This window comes from Sciurus carolinensis, chromosome 13, assembly GCF_902686445.1.
Source record: "Sciurus carolinensis chromosome 13, mSciCar1.2, whole genome shotgun sequence".
NCBI classification, from domain to species: domain Eukaryota; kingdom Metazoa; phylum Chordata; class Mammalia; order Rodentia; family Sciuridae; genus Sciurus; species Sciurus carolinensis.
This window is the reverse complement of record NC_062225.1, coordinates 36,712,657-36,727,692: the sequence shown is the minus strand read 5'-3', so window position 1 is coordinate 36,727,692 and position 15,036 is coordinate 36,712,657. Positions and strand designations below refer to the sequence as shown.

The following is a 15,036-nucleotide window of genomic DNA, read 5'->3' as shown; positions in this document are numbered from 1 at the left end:
TCTTTGACCAAATAGCATAATACTTTAACTCACTCAATTTCCATAAGACTTCTGTGAAGTATAAACTGTCTTTACTCCCATATTACATTTGAGGAAACTGAAGATGAAAGAGGGTAAGCCACTTGATGGCAATCATATAGTTATACAGTAGCAAAATGAGATTTGAAAAGACATTTGCTTGAAGGAAAGTGAGACCATACTCCCAATGTGATGATGACTCTAAGGAAGACAGTTCTGTCTAAAAATTGATATAGTTAAAGGTAGTGTTCTGAATTTTCAGGGATAGTTTTTCCATTGATAATCAAGATACCTAAGCATTTTAATCAGGTCAATGGCTGATTAAGAACAGTTTTTGAAAGTGTTAGCTCCTGATTTTCACTGTTAAACTGTTTACAAAGAAGAGTAGTTTGGTTGAAGGTCTTGCACAGCTGGGTTGAATTTTCACTCACAACCCTAATCAAATGCCACTACTACATAGAGGTCAATGGAATTTTCCCTGCTGGGTCATTTCCCCTTCCTACAGCTCTGGTGATGAAATTTCACCAAGGACATTCATAAGGGTAATTTCTCTTATTTCAAGAAAGTTGTTCTCTCCTTTTTCTGTTTTAAGGGTGAATCTTTAAAAATGCAATATTGCTTATATTTGAATTTGGGTTAAAGATTAGGTCTAGGTCTTTGTAAGATATATAGTTTGCAAATTATTTTCCTATTACTTAGGTTGCTTTTCACTCTGTTAACTGTTTCCTTTGCCACGAAAAGCTCTTTTGGTTGTTTGTTGATGCAATCCCCCTTATCCATGCTTACTTTTGTTACCTGTGCTATTGTTATCATGTCCAACAAATAAATGCCCAGGTCCGTGCCTTGAAGTTTCTCCTCTACGTTTTCTACCAGGAGTTTTATAGTTTCAGGTCTTACATTTAAATCTTTAATCCACTACAAGTTGATTTCAACATATAAGGGTCTAATTTCTCCTACAACTCAATGGCAAAAGACTAAACAACCCAATTAAAAAGTGGGTGAAGGACTTGAACAGACATTTCTCCAAAGAAGACACACATATGGTCAACAAGTATATTAAAAGATGGTCAAAATATATGAAAAAATGTTCAACATCTCTAGCAATTAGAGAAATGCAAATCAAAACGATACTGAGATTCCATCTCACTCTAGTCAGAATAGGAACTATCAAGAATAAAAGCAACAATAAATGTTGGCAAGGATGTGTGTGGGGGGAGTTACCCTCATACATTGCTGATGGAACTGCAAATTGATGCAACACCTTTGGAAAACAGTATGGAGATTCCTTAGAAAACTCGGAATGGAACCACAATTTGACCCAGCTATCCCACTCCCAAAGGATGTAAAATCACCATATTACTGTGATACAGCCACATCGATGTTTATAGCAGCTCAATTCATAATAGCTAACTACGGAACCAACCTAGATGCCCTTCAATAGATGAATGGATAAAGAAATTGTGGTTATATACATAATGGAATATTACTCAGCCTTAAAGAAGAATGAAATTATGGTATTTTCAGTGAATGGATGGGTCTAGAGACTATCTTGCTAAGTGAAATAAGCCAATCCCAAAGAACCAAAGGTTGAATGTTTTCTCTGATATGTGGATGCTAATTCACAATAAGGAGGGCTGCTAGGGAAGAACAGAGGTATTTTGATTAGACAGGGGAGTAAACAGAGGGGAGGGTATGGAGGTGGGAATAATAGTAGAAAAAATTGGACATTATCCTATGTGCATATATGATTACATGACCAGTGTAACTCTACATCATGTACAACCAGAAGAATGAGAAGTTATACTCCATCTATGTATGATATGTCAAAATGCATTCTACTGTCACTTATAACTAATTAGAACAAAAAATTTTTAAAAAGTTCAACATCACTAATCATCAGGGAGATGAAAATCAAAACCAACATGTAATGTCACTTCAAAACTGTTAGGATGCTAGCAAAAATGAAAGGACAACAAATGTTGGCAAGGATGTATAGATAAGGGAACACTACAATATACATAGGACTGAAAAATGGTGCAGCCACTGTGGAAAATATTATGGAAGTTTTTCAAAAAATTTAAAATGGAATTACTATATGACTCAGCAATTCCACTTCTGGGCATATATACAAAAGAACTGAAATCAGGATCTTTAGGAGGTATCTGCACTCCTGTTAATAGTAGCATTATTCATAATAGCCAAGATGTAGAAACAACCTAAAAGTCCATTAACAGATGAATGGATAAAGGAAATGTGGCATATACATACAACAGATTATCACTGAGCCTTAAAAAGAAGGAAATCACATTTAATAATTTGGATGAATCTAGAGGACATTATGCTAAGTAAAATGAGCCAATCACAGAGGGACAAATTATTCCACTTATATAAGGTATCTTAAATACTCAGATCCATAGAAACAGAGTAGAATTGTGGTTGCCAAGGGCTGGGGAGAGAAGAAAATAGGAAGTTGATCTATAAAGTTTCAGTTATGCAAGATGACTAGGTTCTAGGGATCTGTTATACAGCATTGTGCTATTGTTAACAGTACGATAGACATACTAAACAGTTATTCCGTAAAAGCTGCAAACCAAGATAACTCTGTTTTCCTCTTGAACTGTTTTTCTTCTATATTTTTATGTACTCATATGAGTACTTACACCAAGGTAGTGTCCCTAAGAAAAGTTGAACACACACGATTTTCGTAAGAAACTCAAAGCTTTGAAAAGTTATGTCAGAGCATTAGAATTGCTGAAATAAACCAAATGTATACTAACCACGCAAATAAAAACCACTGAAACCATCCTGTATGTGAGTACATTCCATCACTCTGTTAAAAACCTCACCTCAAAATTTACTCTTTCAAAAACTTCCAGGGCCTCTGTGCGATTGCTGTCTTCTGTTTCCAGACACTCAGTCAAATCACGACACCACATAATTTGAGAAATGGTCAGGATAACCTGAAGGGGTTGGGGGAAGAAAGAAAAGAAAAGAAAAAAAATCTTCCTTAAGTGTGATGTATCTCACCAAAGAAGGATCCAGAAATGGAAATTTAACCGGTTTGTTTGTGTTACTTGAGAAGGGTGGCCAGCCACCACCCATTCTGTCCTTGGTTTCCCCTGATAGTCAGCGATGGCAGCTTTGCATAGACGACGCAGAGAAGTGAACATGGCTTCTTCCACTTTACCAAGCCATTCTTCCACATTGCCTCGGGCCTTGAGGCCTTTTCCCAAGCCAACCTACAAGGTAATCAGAGTAATAATAAAATGACTCAGGTAGGATTGTAAGTAACACATATCTTTATTTCTGTAACAGATCCCCAAGTTGTATAAATACTGAAACCTGACCGCAAATACTAGAATTTTCTATTGCTATTCCATAACCATCCCCCTTCCCCCAACACACACACACACCCTACATTGTTTTACTGCTTACTTGTGAAGCCAACTCCTTGTAAGAGGAGTATATGATGTTACACGAATTTCTTCAATTATTTCCATTTTTGTACTTGTCAAAACCATTCCTCAAATGTGTTCTCATTAAAGTGACCTATGTCCTCCCAACTGAAAAGTCCAACTGACACTCTTCAGTACTTCTCATATTTATTTTCTCAAAACTTTTAATGACTTGAATATTGTGCTTGTTTTGGACTCCTTCATCTATTCTTCTACCATCCCTTTATATTTCATGTTTCCCCAAGATTTTAACCTTAATCCTTCCCTTTTTCTTCTTCTGCATCATGATCTGCATCATGATCTTTTGAAAGATCAATTCAGGATAAAAATAAAATGTTTTGGGGGTCCCACTTCTCATCAGATACATTACTGTGCTCTAACTGAACCCAGTTCCTTGGCATTTCTTTGCATAGTTCTTTTGTTTATAATGCTTTATACTTTAATGACTATACAACAGATACTTCTCATCTTTTTTGACTCTGTGTGTGTATGTGTATGTACATACATGTCACTCTACATGACTATACACTTGCTTGATTCTTCAGTCTGCCAACACATTCATTCTCTTGGTGTTCACCATATTCTGGGTGCTCCCACTAGTAACTAACACATAGTGCTCACTGGGTACTGCCTTAAGTACCTGGTAAACTTTATATAAAGTAACGCCTGAAAGTCCGTATCATGCCACTTTACTATTACTAATCCTCACTTTATATGGTTGATTAAATGGTGGGTCTTGAATGTAGGTGGTCTGGCAGAGAACTGACACTCTAAACCAATTTATTATTGTGCTTCTTGTGGAGAGTTGGGTAAGACGTGTTTCTAGTTTTCTTTACTTTGTTTCCAAGAACAGAACATATGTCTCTGTTACTGCATTTACTGTGGTAATTTTTAATTGTTTCATAATATTTCTCCATTAGAGTTTGAGTTCTGTCAGAACAAAGGTTTTTATCTTGGTTATCCTTGAAACCACTAAGCTGGTAGAGTACCTGGCATGCTTAGAGTGAGAATGTGTATATGTCTACCCCAACCCTGGAAGAGTAACAATTTATCTTTGAGGATTTATAAGCAAAAGCCCCTCACCCTTTCTCCCTCTGGAGACAGCATCGCCAAGATATCATTAGTATAAACCTTTTCTGGCTCTCCATCAACACCAGGAATTCTTCCTTCAGCAGGAGGCATAAGAGCAAATTCAAGCTTTGAAATGGAGTCAAAGCATTTTCTTAAGTGTGGCTGCACAGCCTGTGGATTTCGAGTCTGGGCCAAGATTTCCAGAAGTTCATCATTTGACAAGAAGTAAAATCTGTATTAAAGAGAATCTTTAAAATATAACTTGAAATTGAAGCTAAGCCTTAGGTAGACATAGGAAATAAACTACTTAGGCACATGTCTTCCAGTCCACTGATTTTCTGGACCTTTAATTATACTGGATCTGGGTTCCTAGGGAAGCCACATTTCTCTAAATAAATTTTCTATGAATATTAGTGATGATACAGTTCAAACATCTAGAGTTAGTGGCTAGTATGTAAAAGGTAGATATTTTTCATAAAAATTATAAAAATGCTAGCTCTTGTTATGATTCTTATTTGTAAATATCAGTATTACTTACATTTGAGCTCTTAGAGTGAAGATATTATTTATTTGCTCTGGCGAGAATCCATCTTGCCTAGTACCTCACACATACCTACTATTATATACATTATTTGCTCAACAGGTAAAAAATGAATGAGTGGTTGCAGGAACCTTATTTGGTTCTATAAATGTATATGGGTCATCATCACAATCCAAAAGCACATGCACCTTGGTGGTCCCTGCAATATATGCTATGTGGAAAGTGACAGGATATTATTTTGCCAACTGTTTCCAATTATATAAAGGCTATACTTATGTAGAGAAAACTATTTTGTATATATTTCATTGTCATTATCAGCAAGACAGGTTAGAAAAATGTGAACTTATAGAATAGGGGGTTGGCAAGTTATACCCTACAGGCCAAATCGGGCCTGCCATCTATTGTTGTAAATAAAGATCTTTTGTCACACTGGCATGCAGATATATTTTATATGGCTTCTTTTGGGCTACAATAGTGGAGTTGAATATTTGCAATAGACTGTATGGCCTGCAAATTTTTAAATATTTAGTCGGTGGTCTTTTATTTAAAAAGAAAGGCTAATCCCTGCTCTAAATAATGAATATTCTTCTAAATATGTCTTTAGGTAATGTAGTTTATATATTATGTTTAATCTCTTCAACAGAATTTGATTGTCATGTATAACTAAAAAGAACTAGTAGAAAAAGAATTCAACAGGAAAAAATTGAATAATTATTGCAAATGACTACCCTAGCTCATTCTATAGTAGTCAAGAGTATTTAAATATTCAGGTTTAAGACAGTGATTTCTAAAATAAAAAACTGTTTTCCAATCAGCAAGAATCCTTTTTTAATGATATCCTCCTCTGATTCTCTTACTTTTGAGGACTAAGTGAAGCATTTAGCAAATGTCCTGAACTTCTGGTTGTCTTCAGGGAGGATCTAGAATGACATTTCTCAGAATCTCTTTCCATCAAGGTTTCATATTAGATTGCTCCCATAATATGCTCCTCTATGAAACTAGGAAGGTAGAAGGGATGCAGAAGTCATTATTCTTCCACTCAAGCTTGGGTGGAATGAAGAAGGTGGGATTTCGTCCTTGGTTGTTAACTGTCCTCCTGATAATCGTCCCCTTTTTTTTTGTTGTTGTTCTGGAGAGCTCAGACTTTGGAAGCACTTCCCTGAGATCTCTGCTGGTACTTCCAGATTTCCTCAAAATAGCCCTCCGTTCTTCTCTTCTGCCTCTAACATCTATGACAATCTCTAATTGCCTGTATGAATCTTTTGTTCTGAACACCTAGTTTACTTCTGTGTTCCTGACCAAATAATGCAGATAGATGTTAAACAATGTAACTATTTTAATATCCCTTTTGGTTGAAACTCTAGGACCAGCATTGCCTATATTTCAAAATGAAAATTCAGGTCTCCTGGGTTCCATTTCCAAGGAGAGGGGTAAAGTCTGGGGTCCTTGCTCACCAGGGGGAATAAAAGTGTTAAAACTGGAGTGATTACAGAGCTGGGAATAGGAGGTTTTGGGGCTTTGTTAGGGAGAGATGAGGAAGAGTGAGCAACATTCTGCTGAAGACAAAGTATCTTAGTGGGCTTAATATTTGTCCACCAATCAATCTAAAACTGCTTAGGAAGCATCAGTCTCTTTAACTTTTCCCATACACATCTGTGGACATATTCATACCTTGACAGCATTAAAATAGTAAAACAATGCTGCAATAGAGAATTCTTCCAAGATTGAGGGGGAAGGAGGAGGGATGGAATGAGAAGGAAATGCAGAATGAATTAACAAATTTTGCTATGTGCATGTATGCATATAATACAGTGAATTCACCTTTATGTATATCTATAAAGCACCAATTAAAAATATAGTGGAAGGTAGACTAGTAGAGTAGAAGAAAGGAAAGAGGTAGGGAGGGAGGAAGGAACGGAAAGGCAGGGTGCACTGGAGACTGAAATGGAGTAAATTAAATTCCATGCATGTATGATTATGTCAAAATGAAACCAACTATTATGTACAGCTATAATGCACTGATAAAAGGAAAACAAAAAACAAAAAACAAAAAAACAAAAACAAAAACAGAAAAACCTGAGAGAATGTGCTTAGCTTATAAAGTGGGGAGGCTGAATCTGAATTTCCTTAATTCTAGCATGTGTTACTGATTTTATTTCTCTGGTTGATTTATTTACAATGCTATTTTAAAACAATGCTTGTAATGCTTTTATAATATTCTAAATAAAAACTGGTTTGGAATAAAAATAAATCCTGCCAGCACTTACCCAACTAAATATTTACCAAATATTGTAAATTTATTCTTGAGACTTATACTCCCCAATCAAGAAACAAGTTGAATTTTGTTTGTCATAAATCTTTCTTATTTCCTTCTCTGCTTCTATGATGTTTTGAGTTTATAACAATAACCTCAAATTGTTGGACAGCTACTAAAAAAACACCTTAGGTTGCCTTATAAACTTACCTTGGAAAGATAACTCTTTTAGATTCTAAATAGGCCTCTAGACACTTCTGAATTTGGTCAAGTAATGCATTATTGTTTTGAAAAGTTTCCAGAAGCCCTGTTCAGTGAAAAAAATAGTATTGTTAAAATTGTATTAAAATAGAAGGTATGACTGTAAGTGAAAGTAAAATATAATTTTAACATTTAAAAAAATTAGCTTTATTTGATAAAAGAATGGGCTAATAAAAGTGGGGGCTGGCCAAGAATTTAACATTACTTTTAATAACAACATTGATTTTAATATTTACCATATATGAACAAATATATTTGAAACATTTCTAGTTGACCTCCATTTTTAGAGGTCTGGGATTACACAAATAAAAGACAGGCATTTCCTTTTGCTTCCTTTTCCAAACAAAGCCAGTCTAAAGAACCTCCCCATTTTCTGTCACTTTCTTACTTTCTGCACTTTTATTATTTTCTGAATTCACTGCTATCTTTAAATCACAAAATTGGGGCAATGGGACACTATTTCTTCATTACTAACCTTTGGCTCCTTACACAGCAACATCCATGTTTGATTCATTTTTGTGGTTTTGGGGCCTATCACAGAGGCTGCTTCCCCATCTACCCAAGAATCGAATGCAAAGTCCTTACCAAGGCCTCCAAAGTTCTGTGCAATCAATGACCCCATCAAAGAGGCGCTCACACTCACTTCTCAGGCCTTACTCCTAAGCCCTTCTCCTTGTCTGCTCCACTCCAGCTTACATTGACTTCTGTGATAACAGCTGCACATGCTAAACAAGTTCTTATCTGAGGAGCCTTGACTTTGTTTTCCTTTTGCCTTTAACAATTCTCCCTTATATATACATACATTTTTCATTCCTTCTTTCCTGAATGTTACTGCTCGAAATCTACTTTGTTAAAAAGTCTTCTAGAGGTGATATGTAGGCATGTGAATACATGTATACACATACACACACACACACACACACACACACACACATACAGAGCAGCATCCAGTCACTTTATAGCTATTTAACCCTGCTTAATTTTTCTTCATAGCTCAGTATTGCTTGAAATGTTATATATAGTTCTATACTTCTTTATATGAAATCCTTAGGACTTAGATGCATTTTGGAATCAGATTTTTTAAATTTAAAAATTATATTTTATAAGAACTCTAGTAGGGACTGGGACAGTACTCTGTAAATCACACATAACTATATTTTTTAGCAAAAAGTTTGAATATGATAATTGAGTGGGCAGGGAGAGTAAACTTCAAACATGTGAATATGTTAGTTCATTCGGAAACAGAAACTTGAATATGTGATCAAGTTAAGGATCATGGGATGGCAAGATTATTCTGGATCATCTGGTGGGCCAAATGTAACCATATGGACCTTTAGAGAGTTTGAGAAGGAGATGTGATGACAGAAACATAGGTTTGTGGGATGTGACTGCTGACTGGAAAAGGGCCATGAGCCAATGAACACGGGCAGTCTCAAAAGGCAAGTAATTAATTCTGTCATTCCATGTAGCTTTTTCTTTCTGTTTGTATCTTATGTAAGATACAAAGAGCACAAACCAACAAACTGCTTTTGCTTGGCAGGGAAGCTGCCTGTGGATATTCATCAAAATAGGCTATGTGCTGCCATTTGCTACATGATAAGCAGGTTTGACGAGACTTCTGTTTGAAGAGTAAAATTCAATAACCATGTATGTGCACCCAAAAAGACTGATTCCATACCCAGAGAACAGAATTTATTAAAACATTTCAACTTTGAGACTAGAATTACAGTAAGTGATAATATTTTAACTAGTATTAATTAATGAATTAAAATAAGGTGTGGAAATTTTTGTGGTTATGTCTATGGGAAACTTTAATGGATAAACTGAATGTAAATATATGTCTTATGACATGAAATTGTGAAAAAAAAGTAAAAGTTGTGAAAAAAATTACGGTGTGAAAACATTATAAATACCCTGTGTCAACATACTCAAAATGTAAAAATAGAAAAAAGTGAAGTAAATACTTATTTTCCAACATTACACATTAAGTTGAGAGAAGATAATAATAAAATGTATAGTGTTTCATGAAGTGTTGAAAGTACCATATACTATTAAATCCTTGTAGGTGACAAACATTTTAGATGATTGCAAAGTCTTTTTACTTGTTTTTTAAAATTTTGTTTTATACCTGGTTGAGTAGCAGCTCGAAGAGCATTAGGCAGTCGGTTTACTTTCCTCATGATTTCTTTCCAAGATTTATCCACTTGAAGGAACATCTTGGCCTCTGCAGGCAATTGCCTCTGAATATCTGGAGCATTAAAAATACTTTCTAGGTAGAGCCAGTTTCTTTGGCAGGTCAGCCATTCTTCCTAGAAGAAAAATATGGGATCTATCAAAATTTAACTTTCAAATCAGAGGCATATAGTTACATTAAAAACTATCACATGGGAAATTACTGTATCTTCTCTCCTGAGGATTGTTTTATGGTTCCTCCTATATCCTTTGAAATGAAATTTCCTTAAAAGACCCAAGACTCACCTCCATCTGATTTCACCACCACCCCCCAACCACTGAATAATGTTACAATGAATCTGCTGCATGAGTCCCATCCCCAGAGGGAACAAACTAGAGGGACGCATGATGCTTACTTAATTAATCTGAAGGGTTAGGAAAGTGGCAAGTTTAGTGACTATTTCCAAATTTACCCTGGGTTACTATGAAAAAATTCTGTTTTGAATTGGGGTTTCACTATGTTGCTGAGGCTGGTCTCAAACCTGAAATCCTCTTGCTTCCTCAGTTTCCTGAATAGCTGGAACTACAAGTGTGCAATATTGTGCCTGCTTTTTTTTGTTTTTCTTTCTAAATTATGAAGTTTTCCTTTACATTTTTTAAGAAAGTAAAATAAAAATCATAAAACCTGCTCATGACAAAACATGTGGAAAATACAGAAGACTGGGAGAATGAAGAACCTCATGCACTGCCTCTCCTTTTAGAGACAACTATTGTTAATAAAAGAAACCAGAAATGCAGGGCCAGAAATCAAAGTCTACAGACCTCATCTTCCCTTGGGGTCTCCAGTCATTGCGAATGTGGGCGCAAGACCTATGAGAGAGCATCTCACTTCTCACTCTAGATGTGGTAGTTACACCTATGTGTATTTCAACTGGTTTATCTAAGCTCTCACTCTTTCCAGACAACAAATTCTCTGGAGGGTCCCCACTATTAAGTACAGGCTACTTTTAAGAACCCTCTGTGAAAACATGTCCTTTGACTTTGGTCTGTAGTCCCTTCATAAGGCTCAGCCATCAGTCCAGAGGCTGGACCTGGGTCAGCTATGTAGTATTCACTGAAGAGACTGGTTTCCTGAAAAGTTTCTCTTTGAAATAACAGAAGACTGGGGGTGTAGTTCAGTGATAGAGTGCTTGCCTAGAATATGTGAGGCCCTGGTTTTGATCCCTAGCACTGCCAAAAAAATAATAATAATCCTGGGATAAATTACATTTTCCCACTTACTGATTTTATTATTTAACACCAAACTTTTCATATTAGAATATTTAGAAAACTTGAACATAATTAAATCAAACTAAACATCTGATGTGTAGGAAGAAAGTGAGATCAGTATGAGTGGGTTCTTGTCTTTCTATGGGGATAATTTGAGATAGAATAAAAAGGAAGTGTGCAACACAAGAAAGTATTCCAAGGGGACTTCAAGCAACAATAAATATTCTGCCTGTAAATATGAGGTTGTTGTTGCAAGATGCTTAAGGTGGCCCAAGGTATGATACTCATGTTCTTGTGGGAGCCTCCCCTTTTGAGTGTGGGTACCATCTATGACTTGCTTCTAACTATACAGAATGTGGCAAAGGCAACAGGATATGCATGGTTACATTTGTGTTTTATAAGACTGGAGCAGCTGTCTTGCCAGGAGATTTTCTTTTCCTCGCTAGACTGATAAAACTAAATGGTCATGTTGCAGAAATCTGCACAGAGAAAAACTGAGCAATAGTTAGGAGCTTAGGATGACCTTCATATGAGATCCAGTAAGAAATTGAGGCCTTTATGTCCCGAGTTGCAAGGAAATAATTTCTTACAACAACCTGAGGGAGCCTGGAAGTGGATCCTTCCCCAGTTGAACCTCTGATGAGAATCCCATCTGGCTGGCATCTTAATCACAGTCTTGTGAGACCCTGAACAGACCCAGTGCAACCATGTCTAAATTCTTGGCCCACAGAAACTTAGATAATAAATATATATTGTTTTATACCACTAATAAATGTATATTACTTAAGTTTGTTGTAATTTGTTTCATAGAAAAATAATAATGCAAGAGTGATGTTGATAATGAAGCCAGAATTGGGGACAGGCAGTTACTGTAGAAATAGGGGATCAGATCAAATCGAGGAAATGGAGGCCATGAAAGCCATCTGCCTCTGGAAGTTGGAGATTGCCCTTGGGAGAATGGAATGTTAAGGATCTCCAGAGCTCACTGATTACCAAAATTACCGTCCTTGTTAGGGACTACAGGCAAGGAGCTGCTAATTAATACCCTCTGGGCCCTCACCTGCCTGAATTACTTTGGCCCTCCCTCTGCCCATCCACTTCTCACTTTTTGCATCTTACCTACAAAACCGGGGCTAGTCAAATAGGCTGGAAGGAGAGATAAGGGGGGAGAAAACTGGAGAACAAAAGAGACCTTAACCTATAAAAGATGTGGGGCGTGCTCACTTCTTGGGTTCTGGAACATCAGCCATGGCCCCCTTCTCCCTCCTGGGAGAAGTCTGTATTATTACTACTTTTAAATAAAACCTGCTTAATATGCTTGCCTTGGCATGCTTCTCTAGTGTAGACTTCAACATTAGAGGAAGCAGAAATCATCACCCGACTCCGGCGGTGGGCCCCTCCCACAAGGCCAGCTTCTCCAGCTTCTCGGAGCAGGCCCCCCAGTGAGAGCCTTTCTGATCAGAACCAGCTTCAAGTCCCGGAGCCAGCGCGTTGTGCTCCGGCCCAAAAGCAGCTTCAGGGACCAGGACAGGGCAGCCAGGGACTTCCCCAAGCAGCCCAGCCCCTGCGGTGAGAGGCGCCTTTCAAGGCTAGCTTCTCGGAGCAGACCGCCCAGTGAGAGCCTTTCTACACAGAGCCAGCCACAAGTCCCCGAGCCAATGGAAAGCTTCGACCCCCAAGCAGCCTCTGGGATCAGGGCAGGGCAGTCAGAGACTTCTCCAGGCGGCCCTGCCCCCTCCAGCCACAGACTCTTTCCACAGGGCGATTCAAGATAGCGGACTAGAGGTTGACTGCATCTCCAGTCGCTCCAGAACCCAGGACTCAAGAAGGGGAGGCACTGAGAGACTCGGACTAAAATAGAGCCACAGGGTGAGTCTCCCCCACTGGGTGAAGCTCGGCCTGGGTGGCAGGCACAGATAGGGGCAGCTTATCAGAGCAGGGCAGGGCAGCTAGAGTCTTCCCCAGGTAGCCTTGCACACTCTGGTGGTGGGCTCCTCCCACATGGCCAGCTGCACGGTGCAGGCCCCCAGTGAGAGCCTTTCCGCACAGAGCCAGCTCCAAGCCCTGGAATCACTAGGGGGGTAGGGGCAGCTTTCTTCAGAAGCACTGCATTATCAAGTTCCTCCAAGACTTCAGGCTACTGAAGGCTGGGTGGTGATACACTGGAAATCTACAGGGACACTATAAGCCAATAGAGGAAATCTGCAATATCTCAGGGTCCCACTGACATCTGACCAATATGAGAAAACAGGGAAGAAAATGTCCCAAACAAACCTAGATACTATATCAATAAAACCCAATGACAGCACAGCAGAAGAAATGTCAGAAAGGGAGTTCAGAATATACATAATTAAAACAATCAGGGAAGCAAATGAGGAGATGAAAGAGCAAATGCAGGCATAGAAGGAGGAGATGAAAGAGCAAATGCAGGCATTAAATGATCGCACCAATCAACAGTTAAAAGACCAAATATGGGAAGCAAGAGATCATTTCAATAAAGAGTTAGAGATACTGAAAAAAAAAAAAAAAAAAAACAGAAATCCTTGAAATGAAGGAAACAATAAACCAAGTTAAAAACTCCATAGAAAGCATAACAAATAGGATAGAACACCTGGAAGACAGAACCTCAGACATTGAAGAAAAAATATTTAATCTTGAAAACAAAGTTGGCCAAACAGAGAAGATGGAAAGAAATCATGAACAGAATCTACAAGAATTATGGGATATCACGAAAATGCCAAATTTAAGAATTATTGGGATTGAGGAAGGCTTAGAGAAACAAACCAAAGGAATGAACAATCTATTCAATGAAATAATATCAGAAAATTTCCCAAATCTGAAGAATGAAATGGAAAATCAAGGTCAAGAGGCTTATAGGACTCCAAATACACAAAATTACAACAGACCCACTCCAAGGCACATTATTATGAAAATACCTAACATACAAAATAAAGACAGAATTTTAAAGGCCACGAGAGAAAAGAATCAAATTACATTCAGGGGGAAACCAATAAGATTATCAGCAGATTTTTCAATCCAGACCCTAAAAGCTAGAAGGGCCTGGAACAACATTTACCAAGCCCTGAAAGAAAACGGATGCCAACCAAGAATCTTATACCCAGCAAAACTTACTTTCAGATTTGACGATGAAATAAGATCCTTCCATGATAAACAAAAGCTAAAGGAATTTACAAAAAGAAAGCCGGCATTACAGAACATTCTCAGCAAAATATTCCATGAGGAAGAGATGAAAAACAACGATGCAAATCATTCAACGGGAGGAACTAGCCTAAAGGAATAGCCAAATAAAGGAGAAGCAAAAAATCATGTCAAAAACAAAAATGAGTCAAATGACTGGGAATACAAATCTTATCACAATAATAACCCTGAATGTTAATGGCCTGAACTCATCAATCAAAAGACATAGACTGGCAGATTGGATTAAAAAGAAAAATCCAACAATATGCTGCCTGCAAGAAACTCATCTCATAGAAAGAGATACCCATAGACTAAAGGTGAAAGGATGGGAAAAAACATACCATGCACACGGACACAGCAAAAAAGCTGGAGTATCCATCCTCATTTCAGATAATGTGGACTTCAAGCCAAAACTAGTCAGAAGGGATAAAGAAGGACATTACATGCTGCTTAAGGGTAGCATAAATCAGCAAGACAAAACAATCATAAATATCATAAATGAGCCCCGAACATTGGCTCATCTACGTACATCAAACAAATCCTTCTCAACTCCAGAAATCAAATAGACCACAACACAAAAATACTAGGCGATTTTAACACACCTCTCTCACCACTGAATAGATCTTCCAAACAAAAATTGAATAAAGAAACCATAGATCTCAATAACACAATCAACAATTTAGACTTAACCGACATATATAGAATATACCATCCAACAAAGAACAAATACACTTTCTTCTCAGCAGCACATGGATCCTTCTCTAAAATAGACCATATTTTATGCCACAAAGCTACTG

The 15,036-nt window shown here is 37.5% G+C and overlaps 1 protein-coding gene across 1 annotated transcript in view; it reads right to left on the bottom strand.

Annotated features, from left to right (window-relative positions):
* LOC124962941 (dynein axonemal heavy chain 6-like) overlaps positions 1-15,036 on the bottom strand; it is a 292,982-nt gene that overhangs the window by 182,981 nt on the left and 94,965 nt on the right. Inside the window, 5 exon segments of the mRNA XM_047522202.1 lie at positions 2,865-2,978; positions 3,093-3,257; positions 4,557-4,776; positions 7,550-7,646; positions 9,729-9,909. Of these exon segments, the coding sequence (XP_047378158.1) occupies positions 2,865-2,978; positions 3,093-3,257; positions 4,557-4,776; positions 7,550-7,646; positions 9,729-9,909 (777 nt within the window).